This window comes from Chlorocebus sabaeus, chromosome 14, assembly GCF_047675955.1.
Source record: "Chlorocebus sabaeus isolate Y175 chromosome 14, mChlSab1.0.hap1, whole genome shotgun sequence".
Taxonomy (NCBI): Eukaryota; Metazoa; Chordata; class Mammalia; order Primates; family Cercopithecidae; genus Chlorocebus; species Chlorocebus sabaeus.
The window spans coordinates 24747234-24772170 of NC_132917.1; the positions used below are offsets into that span (position 1 = coordinate 24747234).

Genomic DNA, 24937 nt, shown 5'->3' on the forward strand with positions numbered 1-24937 from the left:
TCAGCCTCCCAAAGTGCTAGGATTACAGGCGTGAGCCCCTGCACCCGGCATCCTTATTTTCTTATGCCTTGACTTCTGCTTCTTCTCTAGATGTTCTCCCTTCTTCTGAGCTCTTTAAACTCAAATTCAACCGTAGCCAGACCCATGGCTACCCATCCTAATACACCATTCTCATCCTCCAGTACCTCCTCTTCAGAAAGACCTCAAATGACTCCCCGCAGCTGCAGAATGCCACCGAGTTCCTCTCCTGGGCAGTCAGAGCTTCTTGCAGCCTTGAGGCCCACAGGACTGCTCCTTGGAATCTGCCCTCTAGCTACTCTCAGGCCTTTCCTGCTCCCCAACAGACCATTGAAATTCTTGAGTCTTAAAAATATGCGTACCTTTTGACTCCATTGCTGGAAATCCAGTCTAAGGAAATAATCCACAAAATGGAAACAGCTATAATGTCTACACATTCTTTCCAGCATTGTTTTAAATAGCATGAAAGTGTAAACAAGATATACATCAAACAATATGGAAAAGATTTGATGCATTATTGTGGATCTTCTCACTGGAATTTGAAGCACGCATTCAAAATGATAATTATGATGACAATTCAACACAAGGATAAACACTTAAGAAACAGAATGAAGAAGACTAGGGAGCTGCCAGCTACAGAGTCCAGTGTGTGTCCCAGCACATATTTGGTGTTTTGCTCACCTCCCACAGACAAGGAAACCCACAGAGGGTGTGGCACACCTGCCTGAGGTCACGTAGCTCATGGTCCCAGTTTTGCTGAATTCCAAGGCATGTTCTTCTTATGCTATAAAATACAAAACTGTGTATGTTATTTAAGCTATTTAATACTTTATTTTTAGACAGTCTCGCTCTGTTTCCCAGTCTGGAGTGCAGTGGTGCAATCTCAGCTCACTGCAACCTCCACCTCCCAGGTTCAAGTGATCCTCCCACCTCAGCCTCCCAAATAGCTGGACTACAGGTGTGTGCCACCATGCCTGGCTAATTTTTGTACTTTTTGTAGAGATGGAGTTTTGCCATGTTTCCCAGGCTGGTCTCGGACTCCTAAGCTCAAGTAATCCACCTGCCTCAGTCTTGATTGTGCCTTTTGTCTCCAACTAGACTGTAAGAGCCTCCAAACCAGTCCTGTCTTGGCAATGTCTCATATTGCCAGGTAGCTCTTGGCACAGTGGGGGGACCCGTAATGGATACTCAATATATGAGTCAGCAAATCTTATTCTCCCTCCAGTTGTGACCAACCTGGTGTGGGGCTGGTTGGTCACTCTAGGGGTGGCAGGAGAGGCTCTGGCATGATGCTGGGATGCTCTTGTGCTCCCATGGCTCATCAGGCTCCTGAGCCAGAATCCTCCACCAGTTACCACCTCTACTCAAAGGAAGCATCTTTGGCTGAGCACAGTGGCTCATGCCTGTAAACCCAGCACTTTGGGAGGCCGAGGAGGGTGGATCACTTGAGGTCAGGAGTTCGAGACCAGCCTGACCAACATGGCGAAATCCCATCTCTACTAAAATACAAAAGTTAGCCAGGCATGGTGGTGCATGCCTGTAATCCCAGCTACTCAGGAGGCTGAGGCAGGAGAATTGCTTGAACCCGGGAGGCAGAGGTTGCAGTGAGCCAAGTTCGCGCCACTACACTCCAGTCTGGGTGACAGAGTGAGACTCCATCTCAAAAAAAAAAAGAAGCATCTTTGCCTTCACTATCTGCCAACTTTTTTTTTGAGACAGAATCTTTCTGTGTCGCCCAGGCTGGAGTACCATGGCGCGATCTAGGCTCACTGCAACCTCCATCTCCCAGGTTCAAGTGATTCTCCTGCCTCAGCCTCTTGAGTAGCTGGGACTACAGGCGTATGTGCCACATTAGGCTAATTTTTGTATTTTTAGTAGAGATGGAGTTTTACCATGTTGGCCAGGCTGGTCTCGAACTCCTGACCTCAAGTGATCCTCCTGTCTCCACCTCCTAAAGTGCTGGAATTACAGGCATGAGCCATCATGCCTGGCCTATCTGCCAATTTTTTAAAAACTTTTTATTTTGAAATACGGATTCATGGGCAGTTGCAAAAAAATGCACAGAGAGGTCCTGTGTACCCTTCACCCAGCCTCCCCCAGTGTGAACATCTGCATAACTGTAGTTCAGTATCCACACTAGGAACTTGATGGTGGTACCATCCACAGAGCCCATTCAGATTTCATCAGTTACACGTGACTTTTCAATAATAATCTGTCCTGGAAATTGTCCTTTCCTACTTGAGCACATTTTCTTCATATCCCCACCTGGAATATTTACTCTTAGTTCAAATCTCCCACAGCTCCGAAGTCAGAGGGCCTCCCTGGCTCTGTTCCTGACTCTGTTCCTCACTTCCTGTGTGATCGTGGGCGAATCAGACAACCTCTCTGGGCCCTGGTTTTCTCTTCTGAAGACGGACAATACTAACCTCATGGTATTTTATTTTTTTAACAAAGTGCTCAAGTTAGGCAGTTAAAATAATAGGCAGTCAGGAAATGTCTATTTTCTTTTCACCCTTTCTGACATGGAAAACCCTCTTTCTCACCAAACAATGGAATCCTTCTCTTTTAAATAATGTTCAACATTAGTCTCCTCTGACACCTTCTATCCCATCTCTAGTTTCCTCAGCAACCCTGCTCTGTGTGTGTGTAACAGTTAATTCGCATGATCCTGATTATATGTTCCATGTTCTTGGTGAATGTATTTTCAGTTCTATTTTTTACCTACCAATAATACAAGGTATTTGCAGGCAGAGACCTCAGTTCTTTAATTTTACAAGTCAACATATTAGATAAGAGCCTAGGTTTAGTGCCATCTGTAAAACAAGGATAACTATATCAACCTCATAGGCTTTTTGTAAAGATTAAAATGAAAGAATGCATAATGCCTGGAACAGACAAGCTCAGAACACGTTAGCTGTTGCTGACGGTCATCATGACGCCCTTTCACTTGTGTTTCCTCATGGAGCTTTGTCCTTGGGCAGGGTCTCATTCTGTCACTCAGGCTAGAGTGTAGTGGTTTGATCACGGCTCACTGCAGCCTTGACCTCCTAGTCTCAAGCAATCCTCCCACCTCAGCCTCCCAAGTAGCTGGGACTACAGGCATGCGCCACCATGCCTGGCTGATTTTATTTTTATTTTTAGAGATGAGGTCTCACTTTGTTGCCCTGGCTGGTCTCACACTCCTGGGCTCAAGTGATCCTCCCACCTTGACCTCCCAAAGTATTGAGATTACAGATGTGAGCCATCATGCCTGGCCTTGGATTTAGATGTCTTAACCGTGATAGGTACTTCACATCCAAGAATAAAATAAAGATAAAGGACATTAAGGGCTATCGTTGCTCCAACATTCCATTTTTTTCTACCCTGCCTTTTTTCTCCTAAGTTGGGAAAAAGATTTTAATAATAATTATAGTAATACTGATGATGATGATGATGATGAAAGCTAACAATTACTGAGTTCTTATTGTGTGCCAGGAATAGTTGTAAGAACTTCACTGTGTTAACTTACCTAGTCTTCACCACAACCCTATTAAGTAGATTCCCTTCCTCCCATTTTGCAGATAAGTAGACCAAGGCACACAAGATTGTACAGCTTGCCAAAGCTGGAACTGTATTTGAAACCAGGCTTTCTATTTCCCCAAAATGGTTGGGATAAAATTTTCCTGCTGTTAGTGGTCCCAAGAGACAGAGAATGGAAAAACATTCTGTTTATTTTCATCTATTCTTTGCTTAAAGAGCATATCGAAGCCGAAAGAAGCCTGTAGTTCGTGAAGAATTGAAGCCCTGACATTAAATCAATCAGACAGTTTTCTCTCCTTTTAAATTCCCATCCTCAATTAAGGTGGCAATCAGATTAACCAAGATTGGCCGGAAACGGGTGAGCATCTCGGAAGCTCCAGAGCTCCAAAAGGTCAGGCCACTGACAGCTACTGATTTGTCTGTTACTTCAGGCAAGTCTCACCCACACTGTCTCCCCAGGGAGAATTCAGCTGCTGTTTAATTCTACTCCCAGTAAGATCTGTTTGGAAACTCAAATCCTGCCTCCTTCCCCAAATTCATTTTCATCAGCATTTCCTCTTGATCTCTTCAATCCTGAATCTTTCCCAGACGAGATATAGGTCCCGGCCCCTGCAGATGTGCCCCTCTGCTGCACACCAGTCCTGCAGCCACGTGGTGCTGTTCGATTTCCTTATCACCAATAAAACAAAACCAGGCTCTGCCTGTATGATTCCTGGCTTTAATTACCAAAGGCAAATTGCTGCGTCACTCAGAATAATGAAAAACTGGAAACAACAGAGAACAATTAAATAAATCAGGATCCAGTCAAAAGATGAAATAATAAGTAGCCATTAAAATTAAGTTTTGAAACATTTTCTTTTTTCTTTTTCTTTTTTTTTTTGAGACGGAGTCTTGCCCTTGTCGCCTAGGCTGGAGTGCAATGGCATGATCTCGGCTCATTGCAACCTCTGCCTCCTGGGTTCAAGCGATTCTCCTGCCTCAGCCTCCTGAGTAGCTGGGATTATAGGCGCCTGCCACCATGCCCGGCTAATTTTTTTTGTGTATTTTTAGTAGAGACAGAGTTTTGCCATGTTGGCCAGGCTAGTCTTGAACTCCTGACCTCCTGATCCGCCTGCCTTGGCCTCCCAAAGTGTTGGAATTACAGGCATGAGCCACCATGCCTGGCCAAAAAATCTTCAGTAAGAAAGTAAGTGCTCACAATATAAGAAGAAATTAGGTTTTAACACTATCCTGTAGGATCCCTATTTTATGCATGTATATTTAAAAATATATATAAACATGGACACAAAAACTAGAACAAATACACTGAAATTCTAATAGTTATCTTTGGATTACATGATTCTAAGTGATGTTCATTTTCTTTTTTCCCCCGTTTTATAAATTTATACCCGTGAGCATCTACTCCTTTTAAATTCAGAAGCAAGGAAAAAGGGAAAAGAAAAGACGGAACCTTTTTGTTTTTCTTAAAATTGTCCCCATTGGAGGGTTATTGATTTTTTGTTTCATGGATTCACCAGTACTTACCAGCTGTCTCCACCCCTCACGTCTCACATGTCACCTCTTCCAGGAAGCCTTCCTAGATTCATTAAACTCAGAGATTTCTTCAGTTTTATGGACTCCTTAGTCTCATTGTGACATATCCTTGACCTTAAATGTGTGCAGGTTTTGTGTCCCCAGCTAGAGAGTAAGTTCCTCGGTGGCAGAACCTGTCTATTTTAAACTTCCTTCTCTTCCCCACGCCACCCAGCAAGTGCCCTGCAAACTGCTGGGGTCCATTAATGTCAGTGAACACAAGTGCCTCGTGGAAGGCACTTAAATGAGACGCACCTCTCTCTCTGAGCTTTGTTCCATTTCCTCCAATTCATTTGAAGGGGGTGTCCATGCCATTAGCCCTGGGTCAGATTTTATTGTAAATTGTTTAAAAAGAATTCCATTTGCTTTGGTAGGAATGATCAAGTCCAGCCCTTGTCTTTACAAGAAGATTATAAAGCTGAGAAAATAAATACAAACTATATTGAGCAAAAAGGCATTTTTCTTGGTGAATGGGGATGAGGGAGTTGATGTTTATAAGAAGGAAAGGAAAGGCCAGGAGGGGAGGTGACTTCCCCGAGTCTCACGCTGATCAAAGGCAGGTGAAGTCATACATCACGCCAGCTTTCCTCCAGCCCTGCTGGGCTCAGGATACTGTATTGAGGTCAGAAGAAAATGAGACCTAGGAATTTACAGTTTATCTTGGGAGAAGAAACGATGAGTCACTGAAATAACTTCGCCTGAACAAGCAGTGGGAGAAGATTATATAAGGTGATACAGTGCGAAGGATGCACAGAGGTTGAGCTGGCAGAGAGCACGCTGTGCCTGTGGTCGGAGGGTGTTCTTCATGGAAGGCTTCCAGGGAGCTCAGCAGGTGTCAGGATCCGCCAGGTGTCAGGTCCGTGGCGCTGACTCTCCTGCTCTTTCAACATCTCCAGCTTGTGACCGGTCCCCGTCACCCAAACATCCTCTCATTCACAGCTACGGGGCTGTGTGACTCCCCCAATCTGCTTCTCTTCCAACCTCCCAGACCTTCTCACTGTGGATTCTGGCTGCTGGACACAGAGTATTCCAGGAGGCAGGGCATGGGTGAGAGGACCCCCTACAGTGGAGGAAGGACTTGAAGACGAAGCAACTGTCCCCACCTCTATTGGGGCATCCCTTGTTAAATCCTAAGTTGAAGGGTTGCCATTTAATGCAGCACAGGCCATGCTACCTGCTTGACCATGAAGCAAACTAAATTAAATATTTGCCTTAGAGCTACATAAAGAATGAATTGAAGCGATGAGACTGGCCAGGTGCCCGGGACTGAGCGGCAGGTGTTAAGGAGGCTTCCAGCAAGGTGGCTGTGGCAAAGGAGAGCACAAGATGAACTTGGGAAATTGTTAGAGATATGTTTTTTCGAAAGTGATGGAAGAATTAGGGAAGTTTCATGGCAGAGAAGAACATGCTGTGTGACCTTGGGCAGGGCACTTAACCTCTCTGATCCTGCCTTTTTATGTGTAAAATGAGAATAACAGTATCTACTTTATGGGGTTGTTACAAGTCTTATATAAAATATTTGTAAAGTGCTTGTCCTAGTGCTTAGTGCAGAGCTGGTGGTAAACCCTGGAATTTTTTAAAATTTATTTTATTTGTAGGACTCTTATCAATGAAGAACTTTGTATCCAACAATAATAAACAGACATATTGCAAGTTACATTTTGTAGAAGAAGCAAATAAGACTGGCTGCAACAAAAGAAATTAGATACCTGCATTCTAGATTCTTTATACAAACAGTCCGTTCTATAAATAGTAGAATTAAATGCAAACCAAATGCTTTTAAAAGTTTATATACCTACATGGCAATTACAATCTCCACATGCTAAAAAGAACAATAACACAGAACACAGTATTCTTAATGATTATAGCACATTTAACACCTTCAGCCATCCTCTGGGTTTTCAGATCATATTGGCAACTGAAATTTCACATCCACACGCGCTTGCTTGGCTAAGGTCACTGTTTCAGAGAGCCTTCTGACCATTCTAGCAGCTTCCTCCAAGTGGTCACAAGCAAGAATTTTAAGCCTACTGTCCACTCTCGGTGCCTTAGCATCATCAACTCGTGTACCTTGTAACCCCACAACAGGTATTTTAATTTCCACATCTTTTACTGCTGTGACTGTACCCTGTGCAAAAACACCACACTGCATGATTCCTCCAAAAATGTTGACCAGAATAGCCAGTACCTTTTTATCTGAAGTGATATGCTGAAATGCTTTTGTTACTTGATGGACTGTAGCACCACCACCAACATCAAGGAAGTTGGCTGGAGTCCCTCCCCAAAGCTTTTTTTTTTTTTTGAGATGGAGTTTTGCTCTTGTTGCCCAGGCTGGAGTGCAGTGGCACCATCTTGGCTCACTGCAACCTCCGCCTCCCAGGTTCAAGCGATTCTGCTGCCTCAGCCCCCTGAGTAGCTGAGATTACAGGTGTCCGCCATCACACTTGGCTAATTTTTGTATTTTTAGTAGAGACGGGTTTCACCATGTTGGCCAGGCTGTTCTCGACCTCCTGACCTCAGGTGATGTGCCCACCTTGGCCTCCTAAAGTGCTGGGATTACAGGCATGAGCCACCACGCCCAGCCCCTGAAGTTTTATTATATCCATTGTGGCCATGGCCAAACCAGCACCATTTGCTAGACAATCTATATTTCCACTGAGGTCAATATAGTTGAGATCTGCCTTAGCAGCATCTTTGTCACTTTCATCTTCCTGGGTTCAGTCCTATAAATCAAAGATTTTCTTTTGGTGATAGGCTGAATTAGAATCAAAATTATCTTTGCATCCATCACAGCACAACTCCATCTGAATCTTCCACCGTTGGATTTATTTCTTATCATGGTTGCATCATATTTCAGAAAAAGGCTGTAAAGCTTGACCATGTTTTCTGCTGCAGAATCCACAGTATTAGGTGGAAATCCCATCTTCTGTTCAAGCCGGAGAGCTTGTTCCTTTTTGATGCCTTCTACAATATCAACAGGTTCTTTAATTGCATCAGGAGTCTCAGCAGCAACATCTGCAATGTTGACATCACCATGTGAACTTCCTATTAATACAGGACCTTGAAATGACCTTTCCGTCACTATTGCAAAGTAGTCTTCTCCCCTGGGGTACTTTCGCTCCAATGCTTGATTGCATATTCTGCCCTTTTCTCCCATTTGCTTGGTGAACAACTTTTTCCCAATCATTTGTGAGGAAACATCTTTTGCTTCTTCTGGAGAGAAAACTGTCTTCACTCCTCTTTGAGGCCACTTTCAAATGTTCCTTTTCCTCTACCATCCACTAAAACCTGCGCCTTCATCTCAACATCTTTTGAACCTGCTTCTTACTACTTGTGAGTCCCAGAGAACTTGCCAGCAGTACTCATAGTTACAGTTTATCCTGCACATGTTATTTCTTTCTTCTGTACCTACTTTTTTGGCAATTGCATAAGCTTCATCTGGTGACTTTGCCACACATATCCTTTGGGAACAGAGATGCCAGCTTCTTGCAATAATTCCATACTCATGTATTCATGTAGTGAGAGATTCCTGTGCTGTTTTTGCTGTACTTGGAGTCCATGGTTATTCAACAATCCAGAACCTCCTAGAGCTTGAGCAGTGGCCCGCAGGGCCATCCAGGGCACGTGGCTCCGAAGGGTGGCTGTAGCCAACAGCCGGCTGTAGAACATGGAGGCTGCCATTTCTGAGTCAGACCCATCCCCTCGGTGCCTTCCGCAGCCATACAGGCCCCTGGATTTTTTTCAGATTTTAAAATCAGCATGAGAGAGACTGGAGTGGCAATGAAGGAGAGGAAATCAATCAAAGGAAATAATGTATCTCAGTGGGCCTGGCAGGTGAGGCTGGGTTACTAGTAGGGAGTTTGGGGGAAGGGACCTAGATTTTGAAAAGTATGATGTAGTGTTTGAGACTTTGTTTGTTTTAAACCACCAATCGCCCTGAGTAGGGGGTGGCTGTGATCAAGGGGACAGCTCAGTCAGGCAAACAGGATCCAGCAAGCAGGCCAAAGAAGAAACAGGGCTGCGACACCTAGGGGTCATGGGGACCCAGATGCTGCTGGTGGCCCAGGTGAGGGTCCTGCGTCCTCTGTGGCGAGGCTGCCAGCAGCTACAGGATCTGCTCTCACATGTTGGACAGACAAGGAGCTGGTGGCACCTCACCCTGGCTGTGTGCCGGAATTGTGTTGGAGCATTTTAAACACCTCTGGGTCCTCTTCACAGCACAGGGGTCATTCTGATGAGCAGCCAGGATTACCGCCACAGGCCAAGCCAGGAGCCAGCTAAGGGGGTTGGGGGAGTGAGGACAAAGCAGTCTAGAGGCCTTGGGCGGACAGGAGGAACTCTGACCCAGGCTCCCTGATGTCCGGCACGTCTGCCTGGAGAGAGACTGGTCCCAGTGAGCCAGGCCTCAGGAGCTACAGGTGTTGGCAGCCCTAGAAGATGGGCTGGGCACCAAGTTCAGGAACAGGAGCCAACTGTTCTATAATAGGAACTTTTCCCCAGAGTTCCCCTGGGAGCACTATCTTGCAAGCACCCGGAGATTCTTTGCTAAGTGCCTCATAGACTTTGTCTTACTGACTTTGAAATTACTGACCTTGAAATTCATCATTGCTTTTCTGCTCAATCACACCGTCATCCCTTCATTTGACAAACCTGTATGAGCACCCCCTGCCACCACCACCCGTGGGTTGGACCCTATTCCAGCCCTGGGACACAGTGGGGACAAATGGACAAAGGTCCCATACTTGAGGAGCTTACCTTCTAGTGGGGAGATGGAGTGTAGACATGATGAACTGTGTCCATTGGTAAAAAGCACTATGAAAAGGAATAAATCAGGACAGAAAATTAAAGTGGAATGCTGGTCAGGGAAGCTCTTTCCAGCTCGGTGACATTTGGGCAGAGACCTTAGGGACATGAGAGTGGGAGGCCAGAGGACATGGGAAAGAACATTCCAGACAGGGGGTTTGGGGCAAAATAAGCCATTGAAGGAGGTCTCACCATTCTTATGGTTTTAAAGGAGGAAGCTGCCAAAATCATGTCATTGAACATTTGGTTTATTCCTACCAATTTGCCTTTTCAGTGGCAGTGCGGCTACATACTAGGGAATTGGCCATATCACGTTTCCCTCTCTTCCTTAAAATAGGTATGAAAATATCAGGTAAGACAGCTCCTAGTGACAGAAGAGGATCCTTCATAAATTTACCTTCGGCTACTGTGGTTGGATCTGCCAGACACGATCCCCAGAGAGTGAAAGACGACCCGTTGGAAAGTGCTTCTGTCTTAGAAATAAAATGGCTCAGAATTAAATGATTCTTTTATAGGCATATAGTTGTGAGTTAAACTCCACAATTTGTATGTATGAATACTAACATTAAGAATAAATGCCATCAGAGTAAGATTGAAGAAATATATAAAAACATATTACTTAGTGTCTAGTTACAATGAACTGTTTTTAGTTTCTTTTTAATGTCTATTATTTGTTTCTTTCCTAGCTGGGTTTTGTGGCTACTTAGAATTCACCATTGTTGGGTTGGAAGCTTTCTAGGGGTGCTTGTGGGTTCCCAGCACCCACTAAGCTGCTTTGGGACCCAGAGGCTGGGCGCTCCTGACCAAAGCTCCCCCAGCTGTCCTCTTGGAGAGGAGAACTGGGAATCTCCTGCCGTCAGCTTCGATTACCTACCCAGGAAGTGTGGACTATTGCACAGGGCCAGAGAGTAAGAAATGAGAAGAGCTAGGATTTCATCCTAAGCCTGTCTGACCTCCAAACCCAGATTCTTAACCACCATGCTCTGGTGGTTTGCAGACACAAAGAGTGGTCCTAGGACCAGGGGCGTCAGCATCCCCTGGGAACCTCAAAGAAATGCAGAGTCTCAGGCCTCACCCCAGCGTCTAATCGGAGCTTGCGTTTTAACCAGATCCCCAAGGGACTCATGCACTCTACAGCCTGAGATGCACTGGCCTAGTGGTTCTCTTTCCACATAGGCCTCAGTTTCCCTAGCTCTGTGACAATGGTAACGCATCGCTTCCCTGGTTTTATATTTCAGAACATGGACTCTGAAGGTAGATTTTTGGGGTTCAGATTCTAGTCTGCCATTTATTAGCTGTGTGGCTCTAGGCAGGTAACTTAACCGCTTAATGCCTCAGTTTTCTCATCTATAAAATGGTGATAAAAATAGTACCTATGCTGGGGCTGGGCGCGGTGGCTCACACCTGTAATCCCAGCACTTTGGGAGGCTGAGGCGGGTGGATCACGAGGTCAGGAGATCGAGACCATCCTGGCTAACACAGTGAAACCCCGTCTCTACTAAAAAATACAAAAAATTAGCCGGGCGTGGTGGTGTGTGCCTGTTGTCCCAGCTACTCTGGAGGCTGAGGCAGGAGAATAGCATGAATCTGGGAGGCAGAACTTGCAGTGAGCAGAGATTGTGCCATTGCACTCCAGCCTGGGCGACAGAGCAAGACTCCGTCTAAAAAAAACAAATAGTACCTATGCCCTGGGTTTGTGAACCCAGAAAACCTGAGACAGGTCTCAGTTAACTAATTTATTTATTTATTTTTACTTTTTATTTATTTATATTTTTGAGTAGGAGTCTCACTCTGTCATCTAGGCTGGAGTGCAGTGGCGTGATTTTGGCTCACTGCAACCTCTGCCTCCCAGATTCAAGCGATTCTTGTGCCTCCGCCTCCTGAATAGCTGGGGTTACAGGAGCACACTGCCATGCCATTCTACTTTTTTTGTATTGTTAGTAGAGACGGGGTTTCACCGTGTTGGCCAGGCTGATCTCAAACTCCTGACCTCAAGTGATCCACCTGTCTTGACCTCCCAAAGTGTTGGGATTACAGGCGTGAGCCACCATCCCCGGCCAGTCTCAGTGAATTTAGAAAGTTTATTTTGCCAGGCTGAGGACGCACCCATGACACAGCCTCAGGAGGTCCTGACGACATGTGCCCAAGGTGGTCGGGGCACAGCTTGGTTTTATCCATTTTAGGGAGACATGAGCCATCAATCAATATATGTAAGATGTACATTGGTTCAGTTCAGAAAGTGGGACAACTTGAGGCGAAGGCAGGACAACTCAAAGTGGAGAGGGGGCTTCCAGGCCATAGGTAGATAAAAGAGAAATGGTTGCATTTTTTTGAGTTTCTGATTAGCGTCTTCAAATGAGGCCATCAGATATACATTTATCTCAGTGAGCGGAGGGGTGACTTAGAATAGAATGGAAGGCAGGTTGGCCCTAAGCAGTTCCCAGCTTGACTTTTCCCTTCAGCTTAGTGATTTGGGGGCCCCAAGGTTTATTTTCCTTTCACAGGTTGTTGTAAGGATTACAAAAGTTGGTGCTTGTGAAGTATTTTAGAGCTGTGCCTGACTCACAAGGAATAGGCACCCACTGTCTTTTTCACTGCCATGAACCCTACCCCCTGTCTTCTTGTACCTCTCTTCTGGGAAGCCTTCCCCAACTATCAGAGCTCAAGATAATTTCTCTCTTTTTAGATTCTATGGCAAATGATCTGGGATTTCCATCATAAAACTGTAACTTAGGGAAAATCTGTTAGTGTATTGATAAGGAAACTTAAGGTCAAATGACGGAATTGGGCCTGGAACTCAAAGGTCGAATGACAGAAGCAGGACTTAAACACCAATACGCTTTAAACTCTAAAATTAGGGCTGTTCCCAATGTGATACATTTATAGTATTATATTCCTTACTATTTCCCACCTGTTTTTAAAGTAGGTAATAAATGTCTTGAAAAAAGCATAATAAAAATATTCATCACAATGATTTTATTGATTGATTGATTGATTGATTGATTGAGACGGAATCTCCTTCTGTTGCCCAGGCTGGAGTGCAGTAGCACAATCTCAGCTCGCTCCATCCTCCACCTCCCCGGCTCAAGCGATTCTCCTGCCTCAGACTTCTGAGTAGCTGGGACTACAGGCCTGTGCCACCACACCTGACTAATTTTTATATTTTTAGTAGAAACAGGATTTCACCATGTTGGCCAGGCTGGTCTAGAACTTGTGACCTCAAGTGATTCGCCTGCCTCAGCCTCCCAAAGTGCTGGGATTATAGGCATGAGTTACCGCACTTGGCCAAAAGGAGGGTGCTGGTGGCTGTTGACTTTTCAGAATATATTTATTTGTGCTATGAATCTGGTATAGGGGGATTTAGTATGCCTGGCTTCATATATTTATTTGTCCTTGGAGCCTTTTTCTGGGAAATGCTTGTTAGCATCACACAGCTAGTGTTTCATGGAACACAGTTTGGGGACTGTGGCTCTGCTCTCCAGAGCATCTGCTCTCCTACCCCATGTACTTTTTCTTTTTTTTTGGGAAGACTATTTTTTAGAGCATACAGTATATAGCTTTTTCAGATTGGCTTCTTTCCCTTAGTAATATACATTTAAGTTTCCTCTATGTCTTTTCATGGCTTGATAGCTCATTTCTTTTTAGTGCTGGATAATATTCCATTGTCTGATGTACCACAGTTTTTTCACCCACTGCAGGACATCTTGGTTGCTTCCAAGTTTTGGCAATTCTAAATAAAGCTGCAGTAAACATCCATGTGCAGGTTTTTGTGTAGACATAGTTTTCATTTCCTTTGGGTAAATACCAAGGGGTGCGATTGCTGGATCGTATGGAAAGAGTTTATTTAATTTTGTAGGAAGCTGCCAAACTGTCTTCCAAAGTGGCTGTACCAGTTTGCATTCCCACCAGCAATGAATGAGGGTTCCTGCTGCTCCACATCCCTGCCAGCATGCACTGTTGTCAGTGTTCTGGATCTGGGCCATTCTAATAGGTGTGGAGTGGTATCTCATTGTTCTAATTTACATTTCCTGGATGATATATGATATGGAGCATCTTTTCATAGGCTTATTTGCCATCTGCATATCTCCTTTGGTGCGACGTCTATTAAGGTTTCAGGCCATTGATTGATTGATTGATTGAGACAGAGTCTTGCTCTGTCTCCCAGGCTGGAGTGCAGTGACGTGATCTTGGCTCACTGCAACCTCCGCCTCCTGGGTTCAAGTGATTCTGCTACCTCAGCCTCCCGAGTAGCTGGGATTACAAGCATACACCACCACACCTGGCTAATTTTTGTATCTTTAGTAGAGACAGGGTTTTGCCATGTTGGCCAGGCTGGTCTCGAACTCCTGACCTCAAGTGATCCGCCTGCCTCAGCCTCCCAAAGTGCTGAGATTACAGGCATGAACCACCCTGCCTGGCCCCATTTTTAATTGGATTATTTTCTTATTGTTTAGTTTTAAGTGTTTGTATTAGTCCATTCTCATGCTGTTAAGGAAGACATACCTGAGACTGGGTGATTTATAAAGGAAAGAGCTTTAATTGACTCACAGTTCAGCATGGCTGGGGAGGCCTCAGGAAACTTACAATTATGGCAGAAGGGGAAGCAAGCACGTCCTTCTTCACATGGCAGCAGTGAGGAGAAGTACAGAGTGAAGCCGGGAAAAGCCCCTCATAAAACCATCAGATCTCACGAGAACTCACTCACTATCACAAGAATAGCATGAAAATAATTGTCCCCATGATTAAATTACCTCCCCCCAGGTCCCTCCCATGACAGGTGGGGATTATGGGAACTACAAGATGAGATTTGGGTAGAGACACAGCCAAACCATGTCCAGAGTTCCTTATGTTTTGAAGACCACGCGCGCACGCGCGCACACACACACACACACATTCTTTATTAGCTGTCTTCTACAAATACTTTCTCCCAGTCTATGACTTTTTATTCTCTTGATAGCACCTTTTGAAGAACAGGAATTTTTTTTTTTTTTTTTTTGAGATGGAGTCTTGCTCTGTTGCCCAGGCTGGAGTGCAGTGGCGCAATCTCAGCTCACTGCAACCTCCGTCTCCCGGGTTCAAGTGATTCTCCTGCCTCAGCCTCCCAAGTAGCTGGGACTACAGGCGCCCGCCACCACGCCCAGCTAGTTTTTGTATTTTTAGTAGAGACGGGGTTTCACCGTGTTGGCCAGGCTGGTTTCGAACTCCTGACCTCAAGTGATCCACCTACATCTGCCTCCCAAAGTGCTGGAATTACAGGCTTGAGCCACCACACCCAGCCAAAGAGCAGGAATTTTTAATCTTCATGAATTCCATTTTATCAGTTCTTTCTGTCATGGATTGTGCCCTTGGTTTTTTATCTAAGAAGTCATCAGAGAAAGCAAAGGTCATCTAGGCTTTTTCCTATGTTATCTTCAAGAAGTTTGATAGCTTTGTGTTTGACATTCAGGTGAATGATCCATTTTGAGTAAGCTTCTGTGCAGGGTGTAAGGGCTGTGTCTACATTCATTTTTTTTGCACGTGGATGTCCAACTGATCCACCTGTCAGTTCTTTCACTAGAAGCACGCTGCCTTGATTGCTGTAGCTTCCTCGTGCACTCGTCAGTCCCTTAAGGTTCACCTCCTCTTCCCCTACCATACAGCAGCCACTCCACTAGTGGCCTTCCAATGGCAAGTCCCATGGATTCTCTCCAGCATGTCTCTTGTTTGTGACTCCATTCTGTTGTGTGACCTTATGTTGTGTCACCTTTGCATTGGGGTTTGTAGAGTTGGTGCTGAGGTTCTGGCTTTGGGAAGGTGGCCAGACAGGAATGCAGGTTGAGGTCAAGGTATCATTACTTGCAAGTGCACAGAGCTGCCTTGGGGAAGTGGCACGTGTTTCAGACCCACAGTATTCTGGAGGGGTGTACTGTGATTCTCACTTCTTACACCTTTGGACGGGCCTTGGTCACTGTGGCCAAGCAAGTGGTCAATGGGATAGCCCTGCTAAGATGTGCCAAGCCTGCATGGACCAGCTGGCATGGATGGAAGGGCTCAATGGCACTGGGTCTGGGGAAAAACAGAAAGGGATGGGCAGCTTCCAGAACCTTCCTGAGGCCTGACAGTCCTGGCCCTGCTGTAAGTGCTTTGTAGCCCTGGACTGGCTCTGGACTCCTACCAGCCCTGTGGGATAGCCCTAGCCCTGTTATAGAGATAGGACACCCATGCACAGAGAATGTTGTTACTTGCTCCAAGTCACAGTTTAGGAAGTGGCAGTGCCAGGATATGACCTGAGAGCCCATGCTGTTGACCACACTGTCTCCCTAGCCCCTACCCTCAGAGGGTCTGACGAGGTTAGGAAGAAAGGAAAGACAAGAAGGAGGTGTTGGGGAGTAAGCCGGGAAGACCTCACCTTCCCCTCTTGTTCTTTAGGCCTTCTTACCTCCTCTCTACTGGTCCAGAAAGGCCCTGGGGCCCTGCCTGGGACTGGTTCCCACCATGGGCCCTGCGTGGTGGCAGCTCCTGGAGGCCTCTGTGCTAGAGAAGGTACCTTCCCTGGAGGTCCTGTGGACCAGAGAGGAAGGAGGTAGCAAGGGGTGGCCTGAGGAGCTCCCCTTCTGGAATACAAGAGAGCAGGAGGCAGCAGCCTATCTGGTTTTCATTTGAGAAGAACAGAGTTGGTGTCCCCAGACCAGGACTGTCCCGGCCTGATGCCTCAGGGAACCCTGTCCAGCTGGACTAGCTGCACTGACAACCAACCCCACAGCCCCCTTGGGGAGCTATGTGGAAGTTTCTATCGTGAGTACCCAGGATGGTATTGAGCTTTCTCCTTGACAAGCCTGGGTTCTAGCAGCTGTGAGCTTGGCCTCTGTCCAGCGCAGGCCTTGGCTCACAGGCCCTTCAGAAAGTTTCAAGGGAGGAACTGACACTACAGTTTTTTTAGTCCTAACTTCCCCATGTTCCTATTTCCTCACCCCCTGAAAATGCAAAGGGCCAGTGTTCCTGGTTTAGGGACTGTGACAAGGGAGGCTGCTGGGAGAGCGTGGAGCATGTGCTACCTGGATACCTTGGAAAGACGCATCCTGGCAACTGCGCCAGGCAGCAGACTGGGCAGCTGCAGGTTTAAACCCTGGGCTTCCAGGCCCAAGAAGGGGGACTGGGCCCCGGGGAGCTGTCCCATCACAAAAAATAACCCTGGATGCCAACCACCCAGAACCCTAACACCTTTTCTCAGGCAGGGGCAGGGAGGGGTGAGGAGATGCCAGGAATGAGGTCAGGCAAGGAGGCTAAGCCTGGAGAGCCTGGGCATGCAGCCCGCCCACTGGTCTGCCTGGTCCCTTCCATGCTGGGGTGGGTGGAGGCTGAGAGTGGTGGAGGGGATCACAAATAAGTTATCTGCCCCTGGGCTTTTGCCATCCTCTTGGTGCCCCATGGCTACTCCAAGGACGTGCCCGTCCCCAAACCCAAATCACCCCAGAGCCGAAACTGCTGCTCCTTCCTCCTGAGTGGTACCCACCCCACCCCCTCCCAATCAAAACTCCCAAAGAACTCTTTTCTCTGCCCTGTGTAAACCTCTTTTGTGATTAAAGTAATTCCCAATGAAGGAACACATTCTTTTCTGAATGATCTGCAGGCTTAATCTTCCCAGGGCACATTTGCATTTCAAGTGGCGCGCTTGTACAGATAGAATTCATCTGTAATTGGCAGAATGAAGGGGCGCTTACTGCGGGGGAGGGAGGAGGTGGACTTTCCCAGGCCCCCAGGCCCCTCCCTGAAGTCCACCTCTCTCCTCCTCCACGCCCGCCCCCTCAGTGAGGGGTGGAGCTGGGTGGATTTGGAGGTTGACTGAAGAAGCGCAATGGCTATTATTCCTTTACTAATTGAAACTTTTTATGGTGAGACCTAGAGTTGCCAACTTCTAATTTTGCGGGTTTGTTTTTATCACTGGTTTCCTAACACCATCACTTCACAGCAGCAAAACATGAAGGAGGAGGTCACTTCAGTCTTCTCAATGGAGTAAATTTAGCTTTACACAAATATATCACAGGGTTGTCAGATTTTTCATCTTGCTACAGATTGGTGCAAACCTCACTGGGGTCCGGCATTTGAGAACCACAAACTGGATGGCCCTCAAGGTCCTGCCCAACTCTAAAAGGCCACAGTTTTCAAATTCCACCGTCATACTGCGTTAAAGATGCATCGTCAATGTGAATCATTGATGATGATGTCAATTTATCATAGTTGCACATAACTTTCTATAATGGAAATGGCTCCAGGAGATAGGACAATAGAGGGAGACTGAAGAGCGGGGAATAAAGAAAGTTAGGAGCAAACGAGGGGGCAGATAGGAAAGAACACCTGCCCCCCAAACCTGTATCCATCTTCCCAGGGTGCTCTGTTAAATTCTTGAGCTGCAGTGGGCACTTTCATATTCCTGTCCCGGAAACGTGGGTGTGTGTGTGTGTGTGTGTGTGTAACAGCACAGTAGGTGGGCACAGCACCTGACCTTTATGTAAGTTCCCACCCACGAAGCCTCACCCCTTAAAATGCTCCCTGTGGCCTGGCCTTGCATTGGACACTGTGCCCAACCCCCAAGCAAAGGACATGAAGATGCCAGAATGGCACATGGCAGATGTCTTAGAATGTGGGGACGGGGGCCAATGAGAGATGCCAACTCTGAGAGGACAAGGTCCCGAGCCCTCCAAGGAAGGGGCCTGTTTCCAGCCTTGGTTTGTTTCCTCACAGGCCGCCCCGGCCCTGGCTCCCAGCTTTTCTGGACCTGACCAGGAGGCTTTGCTCAGTTTTTCCCATTCTCATTGCAGGTGTGTGTGGCTGCTGCGGTGCCCTACGCCCCAGGTACAAAAGGCTGGTTGACAACATCTTCCCTGAGGATCCTGAGGTGGGTCACGTCTCTGGCAGGCGTCGTGGCTCTCACGGTCCAGGCAGGGCCTCTGACGGGGGCAGCTTGGTAGCCGGGCCTCCTGCCGGGGGGGGAAGGCAGGCCCTCTCAGGGTCCCCGGGCGCTGAGCCTTCCCAGAGAAACTGGAACCTGGGCCACACCACCTGGGCAGTGGTGAGAGGCTGCTAGGGACATGAAGGATGAGGGCATTTGGATCCGCAGAAGGCAGCTGAAAGTGCGTCTCGGTATGCTTGTGGCCATCACTGTCCAACCGAGACATCTTTCTCCTGCATGTCTCTGCGTGACTGCCCCTGGAGCTGCTAACTCTGAGTGATCGTAGCTCCCTGCTGCTCAGTGTGAGGACTCCCCTGTCTTGGGTTGGGCTCAGGAGCCCAGGTCTTTCCCCCTGGCTGCCACCCTCTGCGTCTGCCAGGTGTCTAGGGGCGTACACACACAGGGCCTGGCCTCCAAGCCACCTCTCCACCCGTCAGGCTGCTTTGTGGGTTGTGGTCTGGGAAACATTGGGATGTGATGTACTTGACTTGCTCTCTGGGAACCAATGGCCTGTCTTGATGGGAGCATCCTCTGTAGAGTTCCCTAAGAGCTGCAGAGCTGCCTTCGTCCTGTGTGTGCCTTGGTGCCGGCTCTCCAGCATGTTTTAATTTGGGGTGTTTTTTGTTTGTTTGTTTTTTGGGGGGAAGGAGTCTCGCCGTGTCACCAGGCTGGAGTGCAGTAGCACGATCTTGGCTCACTGCAATCTCTGACTCCCTGGTTTAAGAGATTCTCCTGCCTCAGCCTCCTAAGTAGCTGGGATTACAGGCACGTGTCACCGTGCCCAGCTAATTTTTTGTACTTTAAGTAGAGATGGGATTTTACCATGTTGGCCAGGATGGTTTCGATCTCGTGACCTTGTGATCCGCCTGCCTTAGGCTCCCAAAGTGCTGGGATTACAGGCGTGAGCCACCGCGCCCGGCTTGGATGGCTTTTAATGACGCTGTATCATCCATTCCTAGACACATACACACACGGTGTATATATATATACACACCCATACGCACATACACGTATGCATTCATGTATATATATCCATACACATGCACACACATATATACATTTTATACATTTGTATCACTTGCTATTCTTTTTTCCCCCCCCTCTGAGATGGAGTCTCGCTCTGTCGCCCAGGCTAGAATGCAATGGCGCGGTCTCAGCTCACTGTAACCTCCATTCCCCGGGTTCAAGCAATTCTCCTGCCTCAGCCTCCTGAGTAGCTGAGATTACAGGCACTCGCCACCATGCCTGGCTGATTTTCATATTTTTAGTAAAGACAGGGTTTCACCATGTTGGCCAGGCTGGTCTCAAACTCATGATCTGCCCACCTCAGCATCCCAAAATGCTGGGATTGTAGGTGTGAGCCTATAACCAAAACTATGTTTTAATCATCTGCCTGTCACTGAAACCCACATGTGGCCCGGCACATCCATAAAGGGCACTCTGTAAATGCTGATTCAGTTGAATGATTATTTTTCTCTAGACTCGAACTCGTCTAGCCGTAGTGTGGCCACAGTGAGCACAAGTTGTTTTCTCCTGCAGGATGGGCTGGTGAAGACCAACATGGAGAAGCTGACCTTCTATGCCCTGTCAGCTCCAGAAAAGCTTGATCGTATTGGCGCCTACCTCTCTGAGAGGCTCATCCGTGACGTGGGTCGCCATCGATATGGGTAAGTAGTTTGGAAGGGAGAGAGGGAGAATGTCAGGAACTATATTGTTAGGCTAAACATAGGGTCCTTTTAAGAAAATGATGGCCAGGCAGAGTGGCTCACACCTGTAATCCCAGCACTTCGGGAGGTCAAGGTGGGAGGATCACTAAGTTCAAGACTAGCCTGGGCAACATAGCGAGATTCCATCTCTACAAAAAATTTAAAAATTAGCCAGGTGTGGTGGTGCACACCTGTAGTGCCAGCTACTTGGGAGGCTGAGGCAGAAGGATCACTTGAGCTCAGAAGGTCGAGGCTGCAGGGAACCATGATTGTGCCACTGCATTCCAACCTGGGTGACTCTGAGAGTAAGGCTTTGTCTCAAAAAAAGAAAAAAAAAAGAAATAAATTATCAAACAGACCAAGAAAACTGGGGACTGGGGCTAAGGAGTATATCCCATGTCATCTTCCAAAGGCAGGTGATGCTGCTGCTGAGGTTTGGAAAGAAGAAGGTATTGGCTTCCTACAGCACCTCTTCCAGCATCCATTCTCTCTTGTGTTTCCATACAGAAGCCCTCATACAGTCTGGGGCCTTAATAAAAATTGAGGCTATGATTGCACTGCCATCCTCATCCAACCTTTCCTACCTTATCCCACTTACTGTCTTGAAAACTAAGGAGGAGTCATCTACATTCTAATAAGAAGACAGAGTTAAGGGCAATTTGTCCATTAAAAATACACTTATGTGAAATATTTATCAACCTTCTGAAAGAGAAGGGCTTTCTATGTTTAAAGAGAGAAGAACTCTTAAAGCAAGTGACTGATCAATAGACTTAACTGTTGAAAAATTTAAATATTTTGATGTCAATAAAGAAACACTCAGACCAGGCATGGTGGCTCACGCCTATAATCCCAGCACTTTGGGAGGCCGAGGGGGGAGGATCACTGAGTCCAGGAGTTCAAAACCAGCCTGGGCAACATACTGCCCATCTCTACAAAAAATAAACAAAAATGAGCTGGGCGTGGTGGTATGCACCTGTAGTCCCAGCTACTCGGAAAGCTGAGGTGGGAGGATGGCTTGAGCCAGGAGGTCAAGGCTGCCGTGAGCTGTGTGTGCACCACTGCACTCTAGCCTGGGTGACAGATAGAGACTCTGTCTCAAAAAATAAAAAAGAAAGAAAAGAAAAAAGAAACACTCAAAGTTTAAGAGACAAACAACAAAAAAGTATATTTGAAAATTAAGACAAAGGATTCAAACTTATATATTAGTAGCTCATACCAAATAGTGGGTGGAGTGGAGAAACTGAGACACTAAGAGATTTGAGGCAAGGGCCACAGACAAGTGACTTACAGGAGAGGGGAGAGAGCTTGCCACACACGTGGGATGACACCCAACAGACTTGTGATCAAAGGCGCATAATGAAATATTAAGATGCTAACTTATTAAATTCATCACAAAGGAAATACAATTACCAGTATTAAGCAATAGATGGCAAAATGGGAGGCATTTTCATTCTTTTCTAGAAAGAGTACAAATTGGTTGAAACTCTCTAGAAAGTAATTTTAAAATAACGTGTCAAGAGCTTTAAAAACACTTACGCCCTTTGACTCAGTAATTCCATTTCTATTTGTTGATCCCAAAGAATCCTTTTTTTTTTTTTTTTTTTTTGAGACAAGGTCTTGCTGTGTCACCAAGACTGGAGTGCAGTGGCATGATCTTGGCTCACTGCAACCTCAGCCTCCTGGGCTCAAGCCATCCTCCCACGTCAGCCTCCCACATAGCTGGAACCACAGGCGAATGCTACCATGCCCGGCTCATTTTTGTATTTTTTGTAGAAATCGGGTTTTACCATGTTGCCCAGGCTGGTCTGGAACTCCCAGACTCAAGCAATCCTCCCGCCTCGGCCTCCCAAAGTGTTGGGATTACAGGCATGAGCTACTGCGCCAGGCCCCAAGGAATCAATCTTAAATACGGTCTACCTTCACACACAGAGATGTTCGTTATCTTGTTATTTATAAAAATGAAAAAGTGGAAATGAAATGTCCAGCCAGAGGAGAATAGTTCAGTGAATCATGGTGTATGTCATTTGATAAAATGTTATCTAGTCAATAAAATTGGTGTTTATAAAGATGCTTTCCATATAATTTGGAAAATGCTTTAAGTAAATGAAAACCAGAATCCATAATTATGTAGACAGTATCTGCAATCAAGTTAAAAAATCAACAACAACAACAACAAATCTAAATGGCTAGAAAATATAGTAAAAATGAACATACTGGCCAGGTGCGGTGGCTCATGCCTGTAGTCCCAGCACTTTGGGGGGCTGAGGCAGGTGGATCACTTGAGGTCAGGAATTCAAGACCAGCCTGGTCAATATGGTGAAACCTCATCTCTATCAAAAATACAAAAATTAGCTGGGTGTGGGAGCATGTACCTATAGTCCCAGCTACTCAGGAGGCTAAGATGGGATAATCGCTTGAACCCAGGAGGCAGAGTTTGCAGTGAGCTGAGATCACACCACTGCACTCCAGCCTGGGTGACAGAGCAAGCCCCTATTTCAACAACAACAACAACAACAACAACAACAAAGAACGTACCAATATGTTACGAGTATTCATTTTATGAACAGTGTGGCTGGGGATTTTTGGTTTGTTTTGTTTTGTATCTATTTTTTCTACGTTTTTCCTAAATATTCTTTATGTGGATGTGTTACTTCTACAATAAAAAACATGAATTGCAGGGCACATTGTGTTTGCTGCCCAGACATCATGCCACAATTCAGAGACTGAATGTCAGGAGAACGCTCAGATATTCCTGGTGGCGTTGCTCATGGGGCTGAGGGTTGGGTGGATTCAGGATTCAGGCCGTGGTTCTCAGTCCTGTTGGTTCCATTCTCTACTGAGTCTTTTTTTTTTTTTTTTTTTTTTTTTGAGATGGAGTCTCACTCTGTCGCCCAGGCTGGAGTGCATTGGCGTGATCTTGGCTCACTGCAACCTCTGCCTCCTGGGTTCAAGCGATTCTCCTGCCTCAGCCTCCTGAATAGCTGGGACTACAGGTGCGTGCCACCATGCTGGGCTAATTTTTGTGTTTTTAGTAGAGACGGTGTTTCACCACGTTGGTTAGGCTGGTCTTGAACTCCTGACCTCGTGATCCACCTGCTTCAGCCTCCCAAAGTGCTGGGATTACAGATGCGAGCCACCACACCCGGCCTCCACGGAGTCTTTTGTAGCTATCCTCTACTTTCATCGACTCTAGCCCTTCTCCTGGTCCAGGCTCTTCTCTTTTCATTCAGATGATGGCAGTAGCCTTGGACATAGTCTCCCTGCTCCTCATCCTGCTCTTGTCCTTCCGGGTTAATACTACTATGTATGATCTTCAACACACAGACCTCAAGCTGTGCTTTCCTAGCTCTTTGAGAAAAAAATTCAGCATCCTCAGCTTGACTTCTGGGGTCTTCCACAACCTGCCTGTAACCCAGCCAAGCCCACCACCCCCGCCACACCTGCTGTAGACCCACTCCACATGGACTGGCTGACCACCCGGCTGGCTCTGTGGGTCTTTCTGGTGCTCTCCCTCACTTTGATCTCTTTGATGGGCCTCCCCCTGCAGCTGCCCATCAGCCCCACTGCCATCTAAGGCCCCTTCCTCCTGGCAGGAGAAGACAGAGCCAGTCTTGAACTACAGTGAAATGTGCATGGTGCTGATGGGGTGGAGAAGTCTAGAAAGCACAGGCCTCGCCAGCGAATCTTAAATCAAGCCACCCTTGGTGTAAAAAGCAGGATCCAAATCAATATGTTTCTGTAATCATTTTATATAATAAAATGAGGTTACATCCTGAATAAGAGCAAATCTACCGTACATGCTGATTATATTAAGGGCCTTGACATATTGTAAATTATACTCAAGCAAGTAAAGATGACTTTATCCTAGGTTGAACCTAAAACTAATATGCTAGCTCTAACATTAAACACTTAATACTAATTTCACCAGCTCTCTCTTCAGTGATGGTTCTCTCAGTAAAAAATGTCCTAGAGCCAGCAGAGCCACTTAGAATCATTCTGCTGCCCTTACAACTGCAATTCAAATTTAGTACCATTCTGTTAAAAATAGCCATTGTAGCCTCTAAGTATTTAAAACCTGAAGGCCTCACTGAGGGCTTTGTTCATAAACATTTGGAGAAGAAAAATCTGTTAGATTTGATCTCTTATTCTGTCTCTCTTTGCCCTCCCCGTCTTTTTGTACCCAGTGCCACATACATCATCATTATCTTCCTCATCACTGATGGCAGCTTTGGAAGAGTAAAATATTCTCGTGCAGACAGGGTGAGAGGCTGTGTCTTCCTGCCGTGATGCAGGTGTCTGTATTTGGCGTTTGACCATACGGACATGAACCTTGGATGCTGGACCCAGGGGCAGAACCACCCTCATCTGCCCCACTGCCTCCCCACATTGT

The 24937-nt window shown here is 46.4% G+C and overlaps 1 protein-coding gene and 1 pseudogene across 2 annotated transcripts in view; one reads left to right on the plus strand and one right to left on the minus strand.

Moving 5' to 3' along the window:
• EFR3B (EFR3 homolog B) overlaps positions 1–24937 on the plus strand; it is a 115381-nt gene that overhangs the window by 29923 nt on the left and 60521 nt on the right. Inside the window, exons 2-3 of one of the 2 annotated variants that reach the window (XM_007971271.3) lie at positions 18711–18787; positions 20381–20508. In XM_007971271.3, coding sequence (XP_007969462.3) covers positions 18711–18787; positions 20381–20508 — 205 coding nt within the window. Of the gene's footprint in view, positions 1–18710; positions 18788–20380; positions 20509–24937 lie in introns of those variants that run through there. The other variant, XM_038006649.2, reaches the window with a different exon arrangement.
• LOC103220656 (succinate--CoA ligase [ADP-forming] subunit beta, mitochondrial-like) lies at positions 2913–8840 on the minus strand (annotated as a pseudogene).